At 40.5% G+C, this 24,082-nt stretch overlaps 2 protein-coding genes across 3 annotated transcripts in view; one reads left to right on the top strand and one right to left on the bottom strand.

Annotated features, from left to right (window-relative positions):
• The first annotated feature begins 229 nt into the window (after positions 1 to 229).
• PNO1 (partner of NOB1 homolog) lies at positions 230 to 18,456 on the top strand. The gene is made up of 7 exons (XM_010380633.2): positions 230 to 535; positions 775 to 924; positions 3,535 to 3,618; positions 4,123 to 4,183; positions 4,405 to 4,522; positions 14,914 to 14,984; positions 16,281 to 18,456. The coding sequence occupies exons 1-7, from the start codon at positions 329 to 331 to the stop codon at positions 16,346 to 16,348; spliced, it is 759 nt and encodes a 252-aa protein (XP_010378935.1). The 5' UTR covers positions 230 to 328; the 3' UTR covers positions 16,349 to 18,456.
• A 1,877-nt stretch (positions 18,457 to 20,333) lies between these two features.
• The window catches only part of PPP3R1 (protein phosphatase 3 regulatory subunit B, alpha), a 73,996-nt gene continuing 70,247 nt past the window's right edge, over positions 20,334 to 24,082 (bottom strand). The window contains exon 6 of one of the 2 annotated variants that reach the window (XM_030921464.1): positions 20,334 to 22,498. In XM_030921464.1, the coding sequence (XP_030777324.1) occupies positions 22,451 to 22,498 (48 nt within the window). In that variant the 3' untranslated portion in view covers positions 20,334 to 22,450. The remainder of the gene's footprint in view (positions 22,499 to 24,082) is intronic. The other variant, XM_030921463.1, reaches the window with a different exon arrangement.

Genomic DNA, 24,082 nt, shown 5'->3' with positions numbered 1-24,082 from the left:
AGATGTGCTCCGACGATCGCACAGAAAGTTCCTTCACACCAGCACAAATTTCTTTATTGCCTTTACCCATTGCCTTTCGCACACATACATATTAGAGATTATAAAATACTTGGGCTGGGAGTTGGACGCCTGGAGTGAGACCATGAGCATCAGGCATACCTTAGGACAGCCGAAATCCCGTTTTCCCCCTGGCCCCAAATCCTGCAGGTCCCCGGCCTGTGACGTTTTAGGAAAGGGGCGGAGCTGCGGGGTTAGTTGGCATAGGCTGGCTCCTGCGAGGTGCAGCAGCGCACGTGTTTCAGCCGGAAGCGCCTTAGGAATCCGGGGGATGGAATCCGAAATGGAAGCGCAGAGCGCCGGGGCAGAGGAGGGCTTTACCCAGGTCACCCGCAAGGGTGGCCGGCGGGCGAAGAAACGACGGGCTGAACAGCTGTCCGCATCGGGAGAGGGCGGGGATGCGGGCCGGATGGACACAGAGGAGGCCAGGCCGGCGAAGAGGCCCGTCTTCCCTCCCCTTTGTGGGGACGAGCTCCTGGTATGTGGCTAGGACCCTAGGACAGCTAACCAGGCAAGGGCCAGACGCGGATCAAGCCGGTGGCCTCTGGGGAATGTTGAAGCTGCGGTGGGGCTCTTCTACCGCGATGCTCAGAGAGAAGTGATTCTTTGAAGTGTAACTAGTTCAGTTAAAGGCAGCCCTTTATGGACCAGATGTCATTTTACAACTCCATCACCATCCCTCCATAGCCTTTTGAGTTGTGTGTTCTTTTATTACAGAGTGGAAAAGAAGAAACAAGGAAAATTCCAGTCCCAGCTAACAGATACACACCGTTGAAAGAAAACTGGATGAAGATATTTACTCCTATTGTGGAACATTTGGGACTTCAGATACGCTTTAACTTGAAATCAAGGAATGTAGAAATCAGGGTAAGGAAAATCTCAACCATTTCCCAATACACCAGGCTTTCTGTCATACAGAGATGAAAAGGCGTGAATAGACTTTAATTAATGGGACTTATTCTGTTGAATAGTTTTTGTCCAGTTTAAAAACTTGCCATATTGAGTTTGAATTCCCAAATGCCTTAAAATCTGCATTTGATACAAATATTAATTGAATTTGTAAATTAGTTCTGCGATCATACCAAAATACTGGCTCTGCTTCTGTGTATCTTTTGTAATGTTCTGTGTCAAATTGAGAAAAGGTCGAGTAAAGAGATTGTCATAAACAGAAGTAAGTAAATAATGAACATAAGTACTTGCTGCTTTACAAGAAGTATATACAGTCAGCGTCGGGGATATGTTCTGGGGTATGTTTTGTCAGATGACTTAGTCCTTGTGCGAACATTGTAGAGTGTATTTACACAAACCTAGATGGTATATGTATATTTGTTTATATATTTTTTCATATGGAAAACGAAATGTTCCAGCACCATTACTGAGTATCAGTCATTTCATCTACTTGATCTGCATTGCCAGTATCCAGTGCCATATATCAGATTTCTGTATATTTTCCATTATACAGTTATGAGACCACCATGGTATGAGCAGTTGGTCATTGATCAAAATGTCATTATGCAGTGCATGACTGTGTTTTAATGGTGCTTTTTTGATAAAACTATTATTTGATAAGAAACATATGCGCATATGTGTGTGTGTGTGTATATTTTTTTTAATTTTGCGCTTTCGCCCAAGCTGGAGTGCAGTGGCACGCTCTCGGCTCACTGTTAACAGGCGCCCGCTACCACACCTGGCTAATTTTTGTATTTTTAGTAGAGACTGGGTTTTAGCATGTTGGCCAGGCTGGTCTTGAACTCCTGACCTCAGGTGATCCGCCCATCTCAGCCTCCCAAAGTGCTGGGATTACAGGTGTGAGCTGCCCTGCCCAGCCTATATATGTGTATTTTTTTTTTTTTTTTTTTTTTTTTTTTTTGAGACGGAGTCTCGCTCTGTCGCCCAGACTGGAGTGCAGTGGCCGGATCTCAGCTCACTGCAAGCTTCGCCTCCCGGGTTTACGCCATTCTCCTGCCTCAGCCTCCCGAGTAGCTGGGACTACAGGCACCAGCCACCTCGCCCGGCTAGTTTTTTGTATTTTTTAGTAGAGACGGGGTTTCACCGTGTTAGCCAGGATGGTCTCGAACTCCTGACCTCGTGATCCGCCCGTCTCGGCCTCCCAAAGTGCTGGGATTACAGGCTTGAGCCACCGCGCCCGGCCTATATGTGTATTTTAAATTCCATGCTATCAATCCAGGAACAAGACATTTAAAATTAATTTACTTTGGGCTTTCTTTTCTGGGTACCAATTTCATACCAGAATGTCCATTTTTCAGTCATATCTTCAGTGCCTAAACTTTTCATGTGCTTTACTGTCCTATTTATTGCAGGATAATCACTTTGGATTCCACTAACATTTATTGATGCTGCCATATACCAGACACGTAGTGGTATTACAACATGCTCTACATCATTTAGTCTTCAGGATATTCCCATCTTAAAGATGTGAGGAAACTTGGCCATAGTTATCAGGCTAATAAGAGAAACTTCCTATTATACTAGTAGGGAACACTCAGGATCTTCTACTCTGACCTCCTTATTTTACTGATGAGAAAACTCAAGACCTAAAGTAACTAGGAGACTTGTCTAAGGTCACATGTAGGATTGGAACTAGGGTCTAGTTCTAAATGGGAAAGCCCGGAGGACTTTGTCATTACACAAGCCCATATGGTTTTAAATTTGTTGAGTACATGGTCTCCTCAACTAGATTGTGAATGTGCATGGTACAGTGGAAAGAACCGTTTTGAAATCAGACCTGTGTTTGAATCTTAGCTTTTTTGCTTTTTAGTACTTTAGTTTCCTCACATGCAAAGGTAGTCGTATGACTTAACATTCAAAGTTGTTGTGAAGGTTAGAGTTATGGTGTGTAAAGCATGTTATTTATAGTGCATGTTATTTACAGTGTGTGTTATTTACAGTGGTAGGCATTTTATGAATAACAGTTATTTCTGCATTTCTCAAATAAACTTTGAGGACAGGTTCAGTGCTTCTGTCATTCTTTATTTCCCCAGTCAGCGGGTGCAGGTAGTTAGGCCTGTAGCTATTGGTTTAAGAAACATCAGCATGTAAATGATAACTAAGAAGATTAAGTCAGGAATCCCAAGGAAGACTGCCTTGAGAGAGAAGAGAAGAGGACAAGCTTGGGCATTGAAGGGATGGACAGAAAGTAGAGGTTCTTCAGAATGCGAGAAATTGGGTTGTGCCAGAGGAGTCTTGCTGTTAACCCCAAAATCTGATCATATAGTGTGGTTAGTTATTTGACACTCTTTGGGTGGAACAGCCAAGCTTTGGAGCTGGAAAGGTTTTGTTTTGCCAATAAAATATAGCACTTATCCAACCAGAACCTATGTCATACAGAATATATTAGGGAAAGGTGGTGGTGAAGGAAATTCTCTGATAATGGGAAAGGACATTTCTAGTATTTTGTTAGGACATTTTCTGTTTGATTCTCAACGGTATTTTGTACCCTTTTTTGTTTTTTAACAGACTTGTAAAGAAACCAAGGATGTTAGTGCTCTGACAAAAGCAGCTGATTTTGTGAAAGCTTTTATTCTAGGCTTTCAGGTGGAGGTGAGTAATTCTATGATATCTAAAATGGGGACTTGAAAAATACTCAATGTGAACATCTCAATGGATTAGGCATTAAAAAAAAAAAAAAAAAAAAGGCCTGGCTCAGTGGCTCACACCTGTAATCCCAGCACTCTGGGAGGCCGAGGCAGGTGGATCACTTGAGGCCAGGAGTTCAAAACCAGCCTGGCCAACATGGTGATGCCCTCCATCTCTACTAAAATTACAAAAAAAATTAGCCAGGTGTGGTGGCACAAGCCTGTGATCCCAGCTACTCGGGAGTCTGAGGTGGGACAATTACTTGAACCAGGGAGGCAGAGGTTGCAGTGAGCCAAGATCACGCCACTGCACTCCAGCCTGGGCGACAGCGTAAGACTATGTCTCCAAAAAAAAAAAAAAGCTTTCTAGCTCTACAGTTTATGGATTTTCGTTCCATAGTGCTTTGCACTTTACTCTTTTTCAGGTGTGCAATGGAAGGGGCTTCACAGTGTTTGTTTTATATTATAGGATGCACTTGCCCTTATCAGGTTGGATGACCTCTTCCTAGAGTCTTTTGAAATTACAGATGGTGAGTGTGTGGTGGTTTGTGCTCTTGTGTCGCTGACTTTGTATTGTGATGTGACTCAGTTTTCTAATAGCATCAATTGAGCTGTATTTTTAGCAACTTTTCAATATGTATATATACACTTTGTGTCATTTAGATAAATTTAGTTTATAATTAAACTTCATGTGGAAGTGGGTGGTGCACTAGAATGGCTTGCCTCCTGAGATCTTGCTTTTCTTGTTTAGTTAAACCCCTAAAGGGAGACCATCTATCCAGGGCAATAGGAAGAATCGCTGGCAAAGGAGGAAAAACCAAATTCACCATAGAGAATGTGACACGGACGCGGATAGTTTTGGCTGATGTGTAAGTATCTGATCTTGAGAAAATTATTGTCATAATTTATATTTGATCTATTGATTTAAGAAAGTCGTAACAGTTGTATTTTATGTATAATGTTGCTGCTAAATTTTTGTCAGTACAGATGCTCCTCATAAACCCATTGTAAATTGAAAATATCATAAGTCTAAAGTGCATTTAATATACCTGACTTGTGGAACATTATAGCTTAGCCTAGCCTATCATAAACGTGGTCAGAACACCATTAGCCTACAGTTGGGCAAAGTCATCCAACAGAAATTCTACTTTATGACAGAGTGTTGAATATTGAATACTGTACTAAAAATGAAAAACAGAATGGTTGAATGTGTACTTGAAGTAGAGCGTTCTGAATGTGTATCACCTTTGCACCCTTGTAAAGTTGAAAGATCCCAGTTCAAACCATGTTAAGTTGGGATTCATCTGTATACTTTTGGGTGAATAGTCACCAACTTTGAAAGAGGCTTAAGTGGAGAAAATTTCAGAAATTGTGTATTTTCTCATTTAACAATGAGGAATGCTATTAAAAGAAATTATTATTACAGATGAAGATCTCAATAGTATCTCGGGTTGGGCGCAGTGGCTCACGCCTGCAATCCCAGCACTTTGGGAGGCCGAGGTGGGTGGATCACCTAATGTTAGGAGTTCGAGACCAGTCTGGCCAACATGGTGAAACCCCATCTCTACTAAAAATACAAAAATTAGCTGGGCGTGGTGGCGCACGCCTGTAGTCCCAGCTACTCGGGAGGCTGAGGCAGGAGAATCACTTGAACCTGGGAGGAGGAGGAGGTTGCAGTGATCCGAGATCGTGCCACTGCTCTCCAGCCTGGATGACAGAGCGAGACTCCATCTCAAATAAATACATACATACATACATACTCAAGGGAATCTATTAAATCAGTAGGGGAGAACAAGCAATCAGTATTTTGGATGCCCTTGTGAGTCTTTGGAAATATATATATCTATTTTATATATATACATATATATATTAAGGCCTTATATAAAAGGAGGTATCGTACATTAGGCAAAACTAGAGAGCAGTTTTATGTGAACATAAATAAGATGATAGGTGCTTAAAATAAAGGTGCCAGAAGTGAAGCTGGGATTACCCCTGTCTGAGGTTGAAGCTGCCCAGGCTGGGGATCTTACTGGCAGATGGCTCAGAGATTATATAATGCTATGAAGTTGGGAAACTGAACAGTTGACTGAGAGGAGGAGGGTTCTGCTTGCAACTAAATCATGAAATAATTTCATTTAATATCTCAGTTTTACTCTAAACTGAAGGATTCCTTATTATATAAAATCTAAATTTTGTATATTCTTTACACTTTAAGGATAACTATAGTACTGTGTTGGTGGCCCTCTTTACCTGAAGCCAGGAATATAATTTTATTTTTTGATCTTTATGGATTGAGTCTAGAGTCAGAAATACGGAGGCTTGGGAGAAGCTATTAAAAAATGTGGAAATGCACACCATATGTAAAACTGTGGCCAAGCATGGTGGCTCACGTCTGTAATCCCAGCACTTTGGAAGGCTGAGGCAGGTGGATGGCTTGATCTCAGGAGTCTGAGACTAGCCTGCCCTTCTCTAAAAAAAAAATACAGAAATTAGCCAGGTATGGCGGCCCACACTTGTAGTCCCAGCTACTTGGGAGGCCGAAGTGCGAGGATCGCCTGAGCCCAGAAGGTGAAGCTGCATTGAGCCACAGTCATGCCACTGTACTCAGCCGTTGGCGACAGAGTGAGACTCTAACAAAATAAAAAGAAAAATACCACATATAGTCTGGGCACAGTGGATCATGCCTATAATCCCAGCACTTTGGGAGGCCAAGGTGGGAGGAAGGATTGCTTGAGCCCCAAAGTTGAAGACCAATCTGGGCAACATAGGGAGATCCCATCTCTACAAAAAAAATACAAAAATTAGGCAGCCGTGATTGTGCACACCTGTAGCCCTAGCTACTCAGGAGGTTCAGGTGGGAGGATTGCTTGAACCCAGGATGTCAAGGCCACAGTGAACCATGATGGCACCGCTGGGTGCCACTAGCCTGGGTGACAGAGTGAAACCCTGTTTCCAAAAAATAAAAAATTAATTTTAAAAAATCCATATATAGATGCTCCTTACCGTATGGTGGGGTTATATCCAGATAAACCTGTTGTAAATTAAAGATCTCGTAAGTCAGAAGTTCATTTGATACTTCATTTGATATCATAGGATACTGCTCTTTGAAAATTGAAGAGCTTTCTGAATGCGTATCACTTTGGCATAATTATAAAGTCAAAAAAAAAAATCTTCAGTTAAGTCATGGACTGGCTGAGTAGCCCTGAAAGCTTTCATGAATTTAGAAATCCATGGCCTGTCGCAGTGGCTCACATCTGTCATCCTAGCACTTTGGAAGGTCGAGACGGGTGGCTCACCTGAGGTCAGGAGTTCAAAACCAGCCTGACCAACATGGTGAAACCCAGTCTCTACTAAAAATACAAAAAAACTAGCCTGGCGTGGTGGCACATGCCTGTAATCCCAGTTACTTGGGAGACTGAGGCAGGATAATTGCTTGAACCCAGGAGGCGGAGACTGCAGTGAGCCAAAATCACGCCACTGCATTCCAGCCTGGGCAACAGACTCCATCTCGAGGAAAAAAAGAAAAAAAGGCCGGTGCGGTGCCTCACACCTGTAATTTCAGCACTTTGGGAGGCTGAGGTGGGTGGATCACCTGAGGTCAGGAGTTCGAAACCAGCCTGGGCGACAGTGAGACTCTATCTCAAAAAAAAAAAAAGAATGAATTTAGAAATCTAAAACTGTAACTGATTTGCCAATGAAATTGTATAGTTAGTCTGTCCATTAAGTTTATTACTGGTAAATTTATAAGTATATTTATAAGCGTTAACCTAAAATTACTAGTTAAACCAACTTTTTAAAAGTTTATTGTGGCATAATTTACACACAATAAAATTCTCCTGTTTTGAGTATCCAGTTCAATGAGTTTTTGGCAAATGTTGTATATTGTAGTTCTATGACACTCATACAGTTCTCTTATCCTGCAAGTTCCCTCGTGCATGTTTGTAGTCAATTGCCTGCCCCCACCCTGTTCCGAGACAACCACTCCTCTAATTTCTATCACTCTTATTTTACAGTTTCTAGAAATTCATATAAATGGAATTATATGGTATGTAGGCTTTGGTGTGTGACTTCTCTTAATTAGCGTGTTATTTTGAATTTCTCCATTTTGTTGGGTGTATCAGTGGTTCCTTTTTATTGGCGAGTACTATTTCATTGCACAGGTATACTGTTGACCCCTCAATATTGCAGGGATTAGGGATGCTGAACCCCCAACATGGTTGAAAATCCATGTATGACTTGACTCTCCCAAAACTTAACTACTCCTGCTTTTGGCTGGAAGGTATTCCAATAACAAATAGTTGATAAACACATATTTTGTATATTTTACGTATTACATGCTGTACTCTTTCATAAAGTAAGCTAGAGAAAAGAAAATGTTAAGAAAATTATAAGGAAGAGAAAATCTATTTACTATTCATTAAGTGGAAGTGGATTATCATAAAGGTCTTCATCCTCGTCTTCATGGTGAATAAGCTGAGGAGGAGGAAGAAGGGTTAATCTTGCTGTCTCATGAGTGGCGGAGGTGGAAGACGTTGAAGGGGAGGCAGGAGAGGCAAGCATACTCTGGAACTTTACAGAAATACATTGTAATTTCTGACTTTTTTGTGCTTTCACTTCTCTAAAAATGTTTCTGTAGGGTACCAATCCTCCTCCACAGTTTGTTTAGTTTTAGTGCCCACATCATAAAAGGGTCTGTGTCATAAAAGACATCAAAAGCATCTTGAATAATCAGAAACCTTCTGCCAAATTGCCTAATGTCACCTTGTTTTCTGACACTGCTGCTTCTACATCATCTTTCCTCATCACCCGACACTGCTTCAGAAGCACTCACCTCCATCAAGTCGTCTTCTGTTAATTCCTCTGGCATAGTGTCTCTTAGCTCTTGATTTCTCTGAGATCTGTATCTTGAAACCCTTCACCCCTCATTTTTGGCCATATCCGCAGTTTCTTTCATGATTTCTTGTTTGGCTCTGTCGTAGATCCTGCACTGTTATGCAAAACCTCTGGACATGGTTTTCTCCAGCAGGAATTTATAGTTGCAGGCGTGAGGCTTTCACAGCTTTTCCATAATAATGACAGCATCTTCAGTGGTGTAGTACTTCCAGACTATGATGTTCTTTCCATCGAGTTCTTTTCCATAGCATTGAGACTATTTTCCATAGAGCACTGTGTGTAATGAACCTTAAAGATCTTTATGACTGCCTGTTCTGGGGGCTGAATTAGAGCGTGTTTAGGTGCAAGGAGACCACGTTGTTGCCTTTCAGTGTTGAACTCATGGGGTTCTGGGTGGCTGGGACATTGTTCAATAGCAAAAGAACTTTAAAAGGCATTCCTTACTGGCAAGACACTTCGTGACTTCAGGGACAAGGCGTCGATGGAATCAATCCAGAACAAGAGCTCTCCTTGTGCAAGCCTTCTTGTACATCCAAACAACAGGCCTCTGGTGTTACCTTTTCCCTTCAAGGATCGGGGTTAGCAGCTTTATAGATAAGAGCAGTCCTGATCGTAAACCTGACTGCATTTGCACAAAACAGTACAGTTAGCCTAGCCTTTCCTGCCTTAAATCCTGGTGCTTGCTTCTCTTCTTTACTAATAATTGCCCTTTGTGACATTTTTTTTCCAGAATAGGACATTTTTCATCTGCACAAAAAATCTGTTCAGGCAGATATTATTTCTCCTCAATGATTTTCTTAATGGCATCTGGGAACTTGTCTGCTGCCCTTTGGTGAGCAGAAGCTGCTTCTCCTGTTATCCTGACATTTTTAAAGCGACCTCTTTCTAACATTATCAAACCATCCTTTGCTGGCATTAAGTTCTCCAGCTTTAGATCGTTCACTTTCCTTTTGCTGTAAGTTGTCATATAATGACTTAATTTTTTCTCCATCATATTAGAGTCTGTAGATAGTCTTTCTTAGAACAATCCTGCACCCACATAAAAGGTGCATTTCCAATTTGAGATTGTCAACAAAAGAATGACAAGATCTATAAATTTGGAGAGGAAACGTTATTTCTTATAAAGGGTTGCATTCTGCAGGGTGGCCATTCTGACAGGCTGGGAAGTAGAGCCTTCAGCAGAGACCAAAAGCAGGCACTTTGAAGGAGGAAAGAATGAGACAGGAATTTATGCTGAATGGGTTGGCCAGTATACTTATTTAACAGGTTATAGGAGGAGCTATGAATATAAGAGGGGTCCTAATGCTTGTATACCGAATAAATGTAACATACGACCCCTGGACGCTTTGGGGTGGAGACTTAACATTTAAAATACGTGACAGTTAGGTCCTGTACAAGATGAAGTAGGGACAAGGATGTGAAGACTGAATGCACTGCCTTTGGAAGCTGGTAGAACCAGTCCATGGTCAGTGATCTCTTATCAGGAGAATGTTACTGGGATCAGTCTCTTGTCGAATCAAAGCTGTAGTTACGGTTCGTGGAACAGAGTGTGGGAAGAGGGAAGCTGGGGTCAATCTGTATCTAGCTATTGGTGAGCTGTAATTGTTTTAATATTGTTTATCACAAGGCCAGTGCTTGTTAAGCTGCTAGAGAAAAAAATATCCTGTGACAGTTAGAATGTCATTTACTCTTTAAGTGTAGGGTGCGTGACAACCCTTGCCCGGGTGGTCTTAGGTCTTGTTTACAATTTGGTGTCTTATTGCCATGGTCTGTTCTGTCTTGCCTGGGGGCCTAGGGGAAGATAAAGGGGTATTTGGCAAAACTGCAGGTGTTGTCACATCTGCTGTTGTAGCTGCAGTGACACCTTCATGAATTTTGTTTTCATTTTTTACAATGGGTCCTATGGTATAGTCATTTATCTTGAAGTGGTGGACAGCTGCAGCTGCAGGCCTCAGTCAACAGTACGTGTCGAGCAATTCAGCTTTTCTTTTTTTTTCTTTTTTTTTTTTGAGATGGAATCTCCCTCTGTCGCCAAGGCTGGAGTGCAATGGTGCAATCTCGGCTCACTGCAACCTCTGCCTCCTGGGTTCAATGGATTCTCCTGCCTCAGCCTCCCAAGTAGCTGCGACTACAGGCGTGTGCCATCACGCCTGGCTAAATTTTTTGTATTTTTAGTAGAGACGGGGTTTCACCGTGTTAGCCAGGATGGTCTCAATCTCCTGACCTCATGATCCACCCGCTTCAGCCTCCCAAAGTGCTGGGATTACAGGTGTGAGCCACCGCACTCGGCCAATTCAGCGTTTTCTTGAGGTGTCATGACTTTTGTGTGCTTCTTTGGAGCACTCCCAACATCACGAGTGACACTTTGTGTGGGACCCACGTTGTGTAGGTCACATGGTCCCAAAGCTTGCAGTATGCACTAAGATTAAAAATAGGCAAGAACCGTGAGAGATCACTTTCTACTGTAATAGACAATTTATTGGAGAGTCAAAACTGCTCATGGGAGATGATCAGCATCACATGGCATTCTAAGTGGATACTTGAAACAACTGAGCTCACCACAAGAGCAGTGGGAGGAGGCTGTGAAATTGTCGTACAGTATGCACTACAGATAATTTTGTGGAGTTATGATTTAATACTGCATCTTTGCATTTGTTTCCATTTCTCTTGACTACAGATGGCACCATATATGGCTTGTGTTTGTGTGTGTAAGTTTTGATTAATTTTAACTTTTTTATGGTAGTAAATAAGATAGACTAGTACCTACATATAATTTATGCATCATGACATAGCTTTTTCTATTTTTTTTTTTTTACATTTCTACAATACTCAGCTCCTCTCTGGGGTTTTTTCAAATCTCTAAAATACCTTCCAGTATATGTGTTGAAAAAAGTTTGTGTGTAACGACCCGTGCAGTTCAAATCTATTCTCAAAAGTCAGCTGTATTATATTTTGTTTGTCCAGTCACAGTAGATGGACATTTGGGTTGTTTTCAGTTTGTGGTTATTATGAATAATGTCGCTACTGAATTACTTATATCTTTTGTGTTTTCTTACAAACTAAATTACAGACTACTTGAAATTAAGAGATGTACTATCTCTTTTGCTATAGACAGGCTAGTTGGAAATCCACATTTAAAAGTTTATATTAATTATAATAAAGCTGTAAGATGGGCTGTTATGTACCTATAAAAGTTATTTTTGATGAGTTGCTAATAACCTGATAAAATACAGTATAATGTGAGCCAGATAGAATACTAAAAACAATTGGTTCCAGGTATATTTAACATAGCAGATGGGAAACGATGTTGCCTCTGTATCTTGAAGCCTCCATTCCTTTCCAACTGTTGCCCCATTACTTTGGCTCTTTCTGCAGCGAAACTACTCCCACTTTATCTGTTCTTTTCGTCTTTATTTCCTCATCTGTCATGCTCTGTTTTAAATAATTTTACTAAAAGTTAAACATACACATAGTTTTAAAAAGCCAAAAATTGGCCGGGTGCCGTGGCTCACGCCTGTAATCCCAGCACTTTGGGAGGCCGAGGCAGGCAGATCACTAGGTCAGGAGATTGAGACCATCCTGGCTAACACGGTGGAACCCCGTCTCCACTAAAAATACAAAGAATTAGCCAGGCGTGGTAGCGGGAGCCTGTAGTCCCAGCTGCTTGGGAGGCTGAGGCAGTAGGATGGCATGAACGTGGGAGGCGGAGCTTGCAGTGAGCTGAGATCGCTCCACTGCACTCCAGCCTGGGCAACAGAGTGAGACTCCGTCTCAAAAAAAAAAAAAAAAAAAAAAAAGTCTGCTGCCTACCTCCATTTCACCCTTTTCAGGGGAACCAATTTCAACTCTTTTAGCTTATCTTAAAAAATTATTTACCTCTGTATTTCCAGATATTTTGTTCATATACAGCCTTTTCATATACAGTTCATATACATATACAGTTCATATACAGTTCATATATAGTTTTATTTTTCAGATTCACTATTGACATTCTACCATCAAAGATGAAGATTTAGCTGTGTTTCACTCCCTTACTTCCACCACGCATACTCAGCCTTTCTGACACTCCGATTTATTCTTCTTTGCCCTCCTGATGGTCCCCTTGTGGTTTTTGTTAGATTAATGTTCAGTATTACCTGAAAACAGAAATCAGTGCTCAGTGTACTTATAGCTGAGCCAGGTGAAATACTGTGACTGCCTTATCTTTCTTTTGCAGCATTGTTTTCACTTGAGGAAGTAACTCTTATGTGTCTATCTCCTTTCTTCGCTTTCATCTTACTAATTCAGTAAGAAGCTATACATTGTATCTCCTCTTGATGTATTTGAATGCATCTAATATTTGAAAAAAATCTCTCCTGGAGATGTCTATTCCCAAAACGCCCCCATGCTCTCTGCCTGCATTCTGGCTGCACAGCCATCATCCTGGGTTCCCTGTCGCCTGCCTCTTGGAGTCTCTTTCCCGGAGTTCTGCTTCTTGATATTCCCGCTGCTGATTCAGGCAGCAGTTGACTTGGGTCTGCACAGTCAATTCCATCTCCTCCATCTGCTTTCCACCTTTCTGGACTTCACTACTGTTATCACTCTCTTCTTCCTTTTGGGCTTATATCTTTATTGTCATTTTAGTGGAGTTTGGGGAGGAGCATTTGTAAATGTTTGTTTGGTTCATCTGCAGGTGTCTGGAGAAAGAGTGTTACAGAGGAAGGGGAAAGCACAAAGATCTTAAGTCGAGGGCACATCTGGCAGTGAGTGAGGAGGCTTGGCCAAGGACAAAAGGGAGAGAGTGGAGAGTGATAGATGAGGTCAAAAATAATAGGGTCTTCAGGTCCTCATAAGGACTTCGGCTTTTACTCTGAGTGAATAGAAAGTCATTGGATGATTGTGAGCAGAGGAAGGAGGTGGGATATGAGGGGGCGAGGGGCAGTGAAGGTGGGTAGGATCCATAGATGGGAGGTCCTGGGGTGGGAGTGAAGGCTTATTTGTGTTGATAGGAGCTGGAATGACAGAAAGTGGTGGAGGGAGAGTTGGATGTTTGAAATCGAAATTATGAGGGGTTGCAGTTTTTGGTAATGACTAAGTCCAGGTTGTGACCATGGACATAAGAGGCTGGAGTAGGGTGGACGGTACCCCGTGTTGGCATAAAGAATATCAGGGACCTCAGAGACTGGCATGTTGGGATTATCATCTTCGTGGGTATTGACATGATCGAGCATGGTGATGGGAATAGCAGGAGAAAGACAGCAAGCCAGGAGCTGATGTCCTCACAGGTGATCTGCAGGGGCAGCTGAGGACCGCAGCCAGGCAGGGTGGGGGTGATGTGGCCTGAGAGTGGATCCAAAGCCAAAGGGTTTTCAGGGAGGTTGGAGGGAGAGCATGTGGTCTGGATGTGGCACGAAGGCACCTGCTCCTCCCCAGCCCCCAGAGGTACCTGGTTTGTGGAGGAAAAACGCAACCATTTGAGATCTGGCCTTAGTTAAAGCCAGAATGTGAAGGGAATATTAAGAGGGGTTGAAGATATAGAAGCTTTAGCTGGTAACTGTTGTACAGGGCACAGTGAAAACAGTTTGGAAGATGGACTCAAAAAGGCAAAATTGTATCTTGTCAGTTTTGTCATTCAGTAAAGAATGTTCATTAAAAGGGTCTAAATGATCCTCAGAGCCCTGAAGAAATTTAGATAATCTTTAGAAAACTTTGCAGTTGAAAACCAATTATGTTGAAATTGAGTACAGTGTTGCGTTTATGGGTTGTCAGTAACCAGCTCAGCCAGTGTGTCGTCTTGGGCAGGCTTTTTGATTTCTTTTAAACTTCTTTCTTTCCTCATCTGTAAAACAGGAAGGTCATGTGAGGATTAAATGAGGGCATGTATAGAAAGCCCTGGCACATAAAGCATTCATGGGATGGGAGCCATCATTAACGAATAATCTTCACACACTTTACTTTTTCAAAAAAATTCTGTCTTTTCTAATAATTTTTTATTGGGATACAATTTATATACCATAAAATTCACCCTTTTAAAAAGTGGTTTTTAGTATATTTGTGGAGTTGTCCAGCCATAACCACTGCCCTCATTAAAGAATCTGACTCAAATATGATTTTCCAGCATTTTTGGAGTACAGGACTTAGGTAAGGAAGTGCTTTTTTGTTTATAATGTCTTTTTTTTTTTTTTTAAGAGAGGGTTTTGGTCACTCAGGTTGGCATGCTGGCACTCTACAGGCACATGCTGCTACATCCAGCTGTTGAATTTTTTTGTAGAGATGGGGGTCTCATTATGCTGTGCAGGCTTGTCTGAAACTCCTGGCCACAAACCATCTACCTGCCTTGGAGTCATTGCATCCCAGCCACTAATTTGTCTCATTTTATTTCTTTCAGGAAAGTTCACATCCTTGGCTCCTTCCAAAACATCAAGATGGCAAGAACTGCCATTTGCAACCTAATCTTGGGTAATAGCAGTTTTTCTTTGGTGTTTTCTCTGGGAGGGATAGGGAGTTAATTGCGGAAGTCAAAACTACATTTGCAAAGCAATTTAGGGTAATATTAAAGATAGCAAGTAGAAACCCTTGGGAGTTGGCAAAGGTGGACCTAGAGAAGGAAGTAGAATTTTTTTTTTTTTTTTTTTTTTTTTTGAGACTGAGTCTCACTGTGTTGCCTAGGTTGGAGTGCAGTGGCATGATCTTGGCTGTCTGCAACCTCTGCCTCCCAAGTTCAAGCGATTCTCTTGCCTCAGACTCCTGAGTAGCTGAGACCAAAGGTGCATGCCACTACGCCCGGCTAATTTTTGTATTTTTAGTAGAGACGGGCTTTCACCATATTGGCCAGGCTGGTGTCGAACTCCTGACCTTGTGATCCGCCCACCTCAGCCTCCCAGAGTGCTGGGATTACAGGCGTGAGCCACCGCGCCCAGCCAGAAGTAGAAATATTTTTGCTTAGACTCCATTTGTCTGCAAGAGAAGAGAAAGTGTTTATTGGGTAATATTGCTTAAATCTTTGCTGCCTTCCTGATAAGGTGCAGAGAATAGCAGGGAACATCACATTTTAGGTTCAACCAAGGAGGAGCTGCTGAACAGCTTCAGTTAATTTAATTGATCCACTTAACCCATTTTCTTGATCCCACAGCACAGTCAGTACTTTCTGATAAGAGTTACAGGATCTTAGCGGCTTGCTCAGAAAATTGGGATTCTCTGGTTCCCAGGCCTCCGTGGCTTCTTTTTGAAATATTTTAACAACACAGTGCCTTTCGCTCTTAGAAGTTTAAAATATTTTTTGGAGAATATTTGGGTATTATTTCCTGTAAGGTTTTTTTTTTTTTTTTTGTAATTTCAAGAAAATGTCTCTGTTTTTTCTAGGGTTCTAGACCCTTTTTCATGTACAGTCTGCCCTCTGTATCTGCAAGGTCCACATCTGTGGATTAAACCAGTGGCAGATCAGATACTCAGAAAAATATATAAAAATATCACGGCAAATTAAAAATAATACAAATTTTAAAACACAATACAGTATTAACTATTTACATAGCATTTACATTGTATTAGGTATTATAAGTAATCTAGAGATGATTCAAAGTATATGGGAGGATGTGTGTAGTTAATGTGCATATTTTTTATATAAGAGACTTGAGCATTCAAGGATTGTGGTGTCTGTGAGAGTCCTGAAACCAGTCTTCCTTAGACACTGAGGGGCGACTGTAGGCTCTATACATGTGAGTCTATTTGTGTAAATACTTTTTTCCCCCTTTGCAGGAAATCCTCCTTCCAAGGTTTATGGCAATATTCGAGCTGTGGCTAGCAGATCAGCAGATCGATTGTGATTTCAAGTCAGAGACTTTTTATCTTGCCTTTGGACTCTGGAGAAAAATGCTTTATGAGTGGTCGGTCACAAGAAACCGTCTGAAGAATTTCAGTCATTTGAGGCCTCCGTCCCTTCTTCCATTCTCAGCCAGAAGCATAAACAGAAAAGAAAGATTTAAGAGTATTCACACTCAACAGGTTTTAGAATAAATTAAATATCAAAAATTGATTCTATTATACTTACACATTAGGTATAATTTATCATTTATCTGAAATTACATGTAGCAGATTACATAGTCTGTAATCCTCAGAGGGAAACTTCTTTAAATAAGAAGTTAAAACAGCTCTATATGAATTTATACTTTTATATTTATAAATTTATAACTTCATAAAAATGTATAAACATTTTCTTCTTTATAATTGTAATTTAATAGATTATCTCAGAAAAACCTCTCTGAATGATAACCCTTCCTTACTACTGGGTGATATGTAAATATTTGTTGGGGGACAGGGTCTCACTTTGTCACCCAGGCTGGAGTGCAGTGGTGTAATCTCAGCTCACTGCAGCCTCTACTTCCTGGGTTCAAGTGATCCTCCTGCCCCAGCCTCCCTAGTAGGTGGGACTACAGGTGTCCACCACCATGCCTAGCTAATTTTTTGTATTTTTTGTAGAGATGGGGTTTCACCATGTTGACCAGGCTGGTCTCAAACTCCTGACCTCAAGTGATCCATCCACCTCGGCCTCCCAAAGTGCTGGGATTACAGGCATAAGCCACTGTGCCTGGCCTTGATGTGTGAATATTTGAGAGGTCATAAGCAGTGGTTTTGGCTATACTGTACTACACCATATACATCAATAAGAGCTCATCTTGGAACCTGTTTTGCAGTTTTAAAAATTAAAGACCTACATCACAGGGTTGATGTGAAGAAAGTTTTATTTTTCAAATGAGTATTTAATGAAAGTGTACATAACCAATGTTGGGTATACAGATGCTTCTCAACTTACAATGGGTTTATGTCCAGATAAGCCCATTGTGAGTTGAAAAGACCAAACGTCGAACATCACAGCGTAGCCTACCTTAAAAGTGCTCCGAACACTACATTAGCCTACACTTGGGCAGAATCGTCTAATACAAAGCCTATTTTATAATAAAGTATGTTGAATGTCTCACGTAATTTTTGAAGATTACATTCAAAGTGAAAAACAGAATGGTTGGGTACTTGAGGTACAGCTTCTACTGAATGAATAATTCTAAAGTTGAAAAATAGAACCATCATAAGTCTGTTTCCTCTAGTAAAGGTGAGATAAATGTTTTTTCCCACCCAAAAAACTATGCTCTATAAATTCAGATTCGCTAGTTTCTGCATGTTTAAATAGTATGATTATACATTATAAAATGGAAGGAACTTACTTTATTAAACGTGACTTTGATACTTCTCTTGGGCATCTCTAAAACCCTTGATGAAAACGTAAACTTCAATGATGGGAGTATTAGAAAGTTCATGTAGGAACTAAAAGAAAAATTGTTAAGCTTATTTCCTTTCTATCAGTTACATATGCCACTGTTTTAGTTTGTACAGTACGTGGGATTGGATATACTTAAATGTTTTTAAAAATGTGATTCATTCATTAATGCTTTATCCAACTGGAAATTGCTGAGTATGTCCCACCTCCAACTATTGTTTTATCCTCTGGCAATAGCAGCATGGAGCAAGGATGTGTACAATGGTATCAGATCCTTTTACTCATACCTTTTTGAAAAAGAGATTTGGGACTTTTTTTATTCTGGAGTCTGTACAGGTTTCCAAAGGTACTTGCCTGCCTTTGTCCTTTACCCAGGAAGTTAAATTCAAAATTGTGACCACTTCATTTACTTTCCTGGGGAATGGGTCCATGCCTGTAATCAGGTTTTCCAAGCACTTGGACTGAACTGAACCATTGCTAGGTGACCATAAATGTTTTGAATCGACTTTGAAGGAACGGAGGAGGCAGGAAGTTAAAGAAGCATCATTTCAACTGGGAAAATATGGGTTATCTGTATTAAAGGGAAATAATGTTTTGGTATTATCCAAATTACTTCCTTTTGAAGATTTCCTATGTAATTACAACTATCAGTAATACAAGAGAGCAAATACATTTCCCTAGCAGCTGCTAAAATTTGGAATGCTGAAATTCGGTTTAAAGACTTGCTTTGGGCCCCCCTACTTAGTTAAGTGTTTGTATCTCCTGTTCCCCAAAAGCAGTAGTAGTACTACTTGGGGCTTTTGAAAAGGGAGAGAAAATGTTAGGGGGAACCCAACTAATAATTCTTGGGATGGGAAGGTATGAAGAAGGAATAGAGGTAATAAATTTGACCATCATACTGGCTTCCAGGTTCTTAACCTGGATCAAATAATTTCATTAAACCCTTCTCTAAGACCAAGACACTAAATCTAATACTTCCAACCTTACCTGTTTCTATGGCACTTGTCCCTCTATGTTGTAATTACTGTGTCTGCCTGCCACCCTAAGGCTTCTGACGATTTTGGATACTCAGTATCTGGTACGATTTCCTGACATATACTTTACATATGTATTCATTGATACATTGCCTGGGGGATGGGCCTGAGAGAAGAGCATTTTCTTAGGTATTCGTGGCTGACAAGGGAGACCCATGGGGTTTCCTCCCAGTCACTCGCTCCAGAAGATTGGGCTCCAACTCTCATGCCACCTAGAACTAAGATGGTATGCATGAAAGCTCATGCTCCTTGGATATTCATCTTGTCTACTTTTAAGACTTAGAAGTAGGTTAAAAAAAAGGGCCGGGTGCGGTGGCTTAAGCCTGTAATTCCAACACTGGGAGGCCAACGTGGGAGGACTGCTTGAGCCCAGTTTGAGACCAGCCTGGCAACGTAACACCCTGTCTTAACAAAACAAAACAAAAACAGCCAGGCACTGGCATGCATCTGTGGTTCCAGCTACTCTGGAGGCTGAAATGGGAGGATTGCTTGACCTCAGGAGACTGAGACTGCAGTAAGCCTTAATCATGCCACTGCACTCCAGCCCAGATGAACAAAACAAGATCCTGTCTCAAAAAAAAAGTAGGGGGGGAGGGTTTGGGGCTTAAATTCATCTACTTGCTTAGACTTAACCTTTATTCCTGGGATGTTTTAACAAGTCACATAACCCATTGTAACTAGTGCACATCTGGTGATACAGGTGTTCTGGATATAAAATATCCCCCAACTTCTCTGGGCCAGGGGTGTCATTTGCCGGAGCATCTCAAGTGCCTATTACAGTGATGGACATGTAGGGGCTGTAAATAAATGAAATAATGACTAAATGAAAGCAAAGTTACCAAATAAATGAAGTCTCAAGAAATACCAATTTTACCTTTTGCAGTGACAAAACACTGAATAGCACTTATTATAAAATCACAACCTGCATAAACAGTATCACATTATTATTTATTGGGTAAACACTAAGAGCTAGGTAATACTCTGGACAACTGGGCTGGGGCTATCAGTGAACAAGAGACAAATCACTACCCTTGTGGAGCTTTCGTTCATTTTATTCAGTAGTCGGGGAATACAAAATATGTAAGTAAACTGTGTCAGAAAAGGATAAATGCCACTGAAGGAGGAAAAATACAGAGGAAAGGAGAGCCAGGTATATCTGTATTTTTAAATAGGGTAGCCAGGACAATTCCTTTTGAGTTAGGCCATAACTGAACAAACACCTGAAGGCATTAGCTATGAGATATGGGGAGGGGAAAGGGACAAATAGCGCAAGGGCCTACGAGACGCAAACCCAAGACTCCAGGTACCACAGGAGACTAACATGGCTGGAGTAGAGAGGGGTAGTAAGGGAAGTCATGGGGAGGGGGATGGGAGAGTACTACAGGAATTTGTAGGTTTTTATAGAGATTAAATGTCACTTTACCAGGCTGTTTCTAAGAATTTAAAAGACTGGGAGGAAAAAAAATTCTCATAGCTATGGAGAGCCATTAAAGACCACTGAATACATTCAAGCAAGTTTCAAATATTTTATTTTCTTATTCATACAGTATGAAGTTTTCTAAAGATCCCACAACATGACGTATCATGCAGAAGAAAAACTAAACATTCAACATAAACCACCCCCTCCCCTACCCACCCCCACACACAAACTAAAAAAAAAGAAAAAGAAAAAAAAAAGAAAAAACCCTCATTCCCCGGTAAGGAAATAATGTTTGCACTATTTTTCTGTAACGCCAGCCAAGATATGCACAAGCAAGAGAAATAGAAAGCATTTGCTAAAATATTTGTAACAAATACTTATGTACAAAAAATTCACAAAAGACTAGTTCCCCCCTGAAGCAGAGCACATGGCAGTTGACACTGGAACAGTTCAAACCACTGGCTGGGATTATAAGCCATGCCACCGATCCAGAGGAAGAAAGTTACATGTAGTGGAGAGTTTCAGTCTGAACATTAACATTTCCAAAGTTTGGCAACATTATCTTTCAAAATTATGCAAATTATGTAAACAAGAGGTACATTTTAAATTGATCTACATGCAAAACTCCATGTCATGCAAGGACACCAAGCACCGGGATTTTTCTCTCACAGACAGAGCCCATGATGTGCAGCACTCAGTTGAAGGAACAGCGATGACAGGCAGGTGTGCTCAATTTCAGATTCATTCACCTTGATTCAACCTGCCCTTTTCTACTGATTTTAAAACCAGTTTTTATAGAAAAAACTATAAAGGGAAAGACTACTGTCATACAAAGCTAACCAAAATGTTTTTCTTCCAGCCAATAGTACCTTTGCAGAAATGGGAAGGGATAAGATCAAATGGTAGAACATGATACACTACTTTTATATCACACAAATTTATTAAGTTATCATCCATTACCAATTATATAAGCAAATCAAGAAAAAAATTATGCATGCTCTATCCCTCGTGGTAAAGAAATTTAAGACATACAAATTTGGATAAAATTTTGCTCTTCTGTGGCATATACATTATTAGCAAGATTTCTCACACTTAAACCACAAATATATGTGGGTGTTTAGATACATACATGCATATTAAATATCACCAGTTTTTTAGATTAGCTGCAAGTCTTTTGAAACACAGAAGGGAAATTCATGATTCAAACACAAGTTTAATGACAAATTATTTACCCATGTAATCAAACAAATGGATATCCTAAGTAGTTACATGATCACTTCAGGTATTCTTCAGTAAGTGATACATAACAATATTAGTCATGATTGCCTCAGACAGCATCTGGCCTTTATGTATAAAATCACAACTAGCACTTACGTTACTGAGGGACATTTAATAAATGCAATGGCTCCTAGTTACAAAGTAACAATGAAGCAGCCATAAGCACTGTGCAGTTACTATATGAACACAAGAACTAGCTCTTGGCAGTAGCAATGAACTAGACTTTCTCCTCAAGCAGAGGTGTATTAAAAGCTGCTCAGCAATGAGTAGTAGTCCCTGGAAATATATTCATAAGTATAAATAAAGTTACAGACTCCTTTGTTACAAAAATGTAATTAAGGTAAATAATAGGACGTTAACAAATGCTTTGTCAATCTCTCAGAGGAGAAAGCACAGGAAAAGGAAAATAGCTGGCCTAACACCCGGCTCAAATTGTACAGTCTTCTATCTATATATAAAACTGTGTGAAATAAAAGTAAGGATGTTTTATGTTCTGCTTGGCACTTTTGTACTCTATTGTTTTGTTTCTGAATCAAGTATATTAAATTAAAGCCAACCTACTACATATATAGAAAGCTACATATATCTATATATAAATATTTACATATGTATATATAGATACTTTCTTGTTATAAAAGATGAAGAAAAATAAATTAAAAAGCCAACCCCTTCCCTTTCTCCACCACATTGATATGCTCTTTTCATGCTGCTGTCCTTCAGACTTTAAAGTGCTACACTGAGTTATTGAGAGAATTACAGTTCAATAACACTTAGTTGGCTTCATGAGGCTCATGTTGGAAAATGTGGCTTCACAGAGAAAAATACTTCCATTTAAATACACAGAGAGCATTGCTGGACGTCTTGAGCAGATCTTCAGAGATGGAGAAGAAAGCAAAAGTGTTGGGTGGTACTCTCTTGATAAGAGTCACACATCTACCACCATCTTTTTGTGGATATCTAGGCCACCTACAACCTGCAACAGACAGGAACAAATCAAGCTTCAGTGTCTGAGAAACTCCTCATTCATGGTCTGCTTCATCAAATTGCAATTTTAAAAAATATTACTAGGGGGCTGGGCGCAGTGGCTCACACCTGTAATCCCAGCACTTTGGAAGGCCGAGGCAGGTGGATCACAAGATCAGGAGATCGAGACCATCCTGGCTAACACGATGAAACCTCGTCTCTACTAAAAAAATACAAAACATTAGCTGGGCGTGGTGGCACGTGCCTGTAATCCCAGCTACTGGGAAGGCTGATGCAGAACCGCTTGAACCTGGGAGGTGGAGGCTGCAGTGAGCTGATATCGCGCCACTGCACTCCAGACTGGGCAACAGAGCAAGACTACATCTCAAATAAATAAATAAATAAAAATTACTTTAGCTATATTCAGGTGGTGAATTTAAAGACACACAAAAAAACAAAACAACAAAACTTGAGTGACCTCCAGTTAGAATTTTCATGGTTTCTTTCTCCTAGGATAACAGGCATTATTTTTTGGGTATTCTTGTACAAGGGCCAGATAGTAAATATTTTTAAGTTTTGTAGGCTACATGTAGTTTCTTTCACATTTTCTTTTTTTTTTTTCCAAAACAACACTTGAGGTAAAAAGTATTCTTAGTTCAAAATCAGACATAAACAGGCCATGGACAGGATCTGGTTTGGTCCGTAGTTTGTTGGCCCCTACCTCAGTAGTTTAATACTACACGATAACCAGATACTATGACAAAAACTGTCCTCACAATCAAATATGCACGTCACTGTCAGTCTGTTCTAGAAAATTTAAAAATTACCAAGTAAACATTTCTGCATATTATTTTTCTGTAGAGTCAAATACATGTAGTTATACACATCTCAGTGAATACTGACATGGTAATGTGAAAGTGTTTTATCTGTATCATTTGGGGGGAATGTTTTATTACATTTAATCTACATAAAGAGAATGCATAGGTCATAAATGTCCAGTTTGATGAATTTTCACAAAGTGAACACCCAATAACCAGCACCCAGATCTTCTAGTCACCAGACATCTCCCCTCCCCCTCCTCCCACCCAACATGGACACACACACACCAGTAGCTATTTTCTGTTTCTGTACATTTTATAAATGGAATCTCTTTCATGTCTGGCTTCTCTCAACTTTATGATTGTGAGATTAATCCATATTGTCATGTATACTTGTATCTGTATTATTTTTAAATTCAAACTAAAAAATAGCCCCTTTATTTGAAAAGTAAAGCACAAAGTGCCAACTAATTCTACAACTCCTGCTGTGGAAAAAAAAGCAGTTTGTCACCCTGGCCTCATTCTCTATTTGCTTTTATGCAGTGGCAATAAAGTTTTCAGCTGACTTTCACTATTTACCTCCAGGTCTCTAAGATTTTTAGCTTTCACACACATTTCTTCCCTCCATCTCCCCCCCTACACACTTCACAAACTCTGTACCATTCCAATGGCTGTATCTTTATTTTCATTAGAAATTCAGCATTTTTCAGCCGGGTGTGGTGGCTCACGCCTGTAATCCCAGCATTTTGGGAGGCTGAGGTGGGCAGATCACTTGA

This window comes from Rhinopithecus roxellana, chromosome 17 (assembly GCF_007565055.1).
Source record: "Rhinopithecus roxellana isolate Shanxi Qingling chromosome 17, ASM756505v1, whole genome shotgun sequence".
Taxonomy (NCBI): domain Eukaryota; kingdom Metazoa; phylum Chordata; class Mammalia; order Primates; family Cercopithecidae; genus Rhinopithecus; species Rhinopithecus roxellana.
Note: the sequence above shows the minus strand (reverse complement) of the source record. Positions and strands in the feature narration are given on the sequence as shown.

Coding starts and splice junctions, on each gene's coding strand:
- PNO1 (XM_010380633.2), top strand. CDS start 329: ATGGAATCCGAAATGGAAGCGCAGAGCGCCGGGGCAGAGGAGGGCTTT. Junction 925..3,534: donor CAAGGAATGTAGAAATCAGG/GTAAGGAAAATC, acceptor GTTTTTTAACAG/ACTTGTAAAGAAACCAAGGA. Junction 14,985..16,280: donor CATTTGCAACCTAATCTTGG/GTAATAGCAGTT, acceptor CCCCCTTTGCAG/GAAATCCTCCTTCCAAGGTT.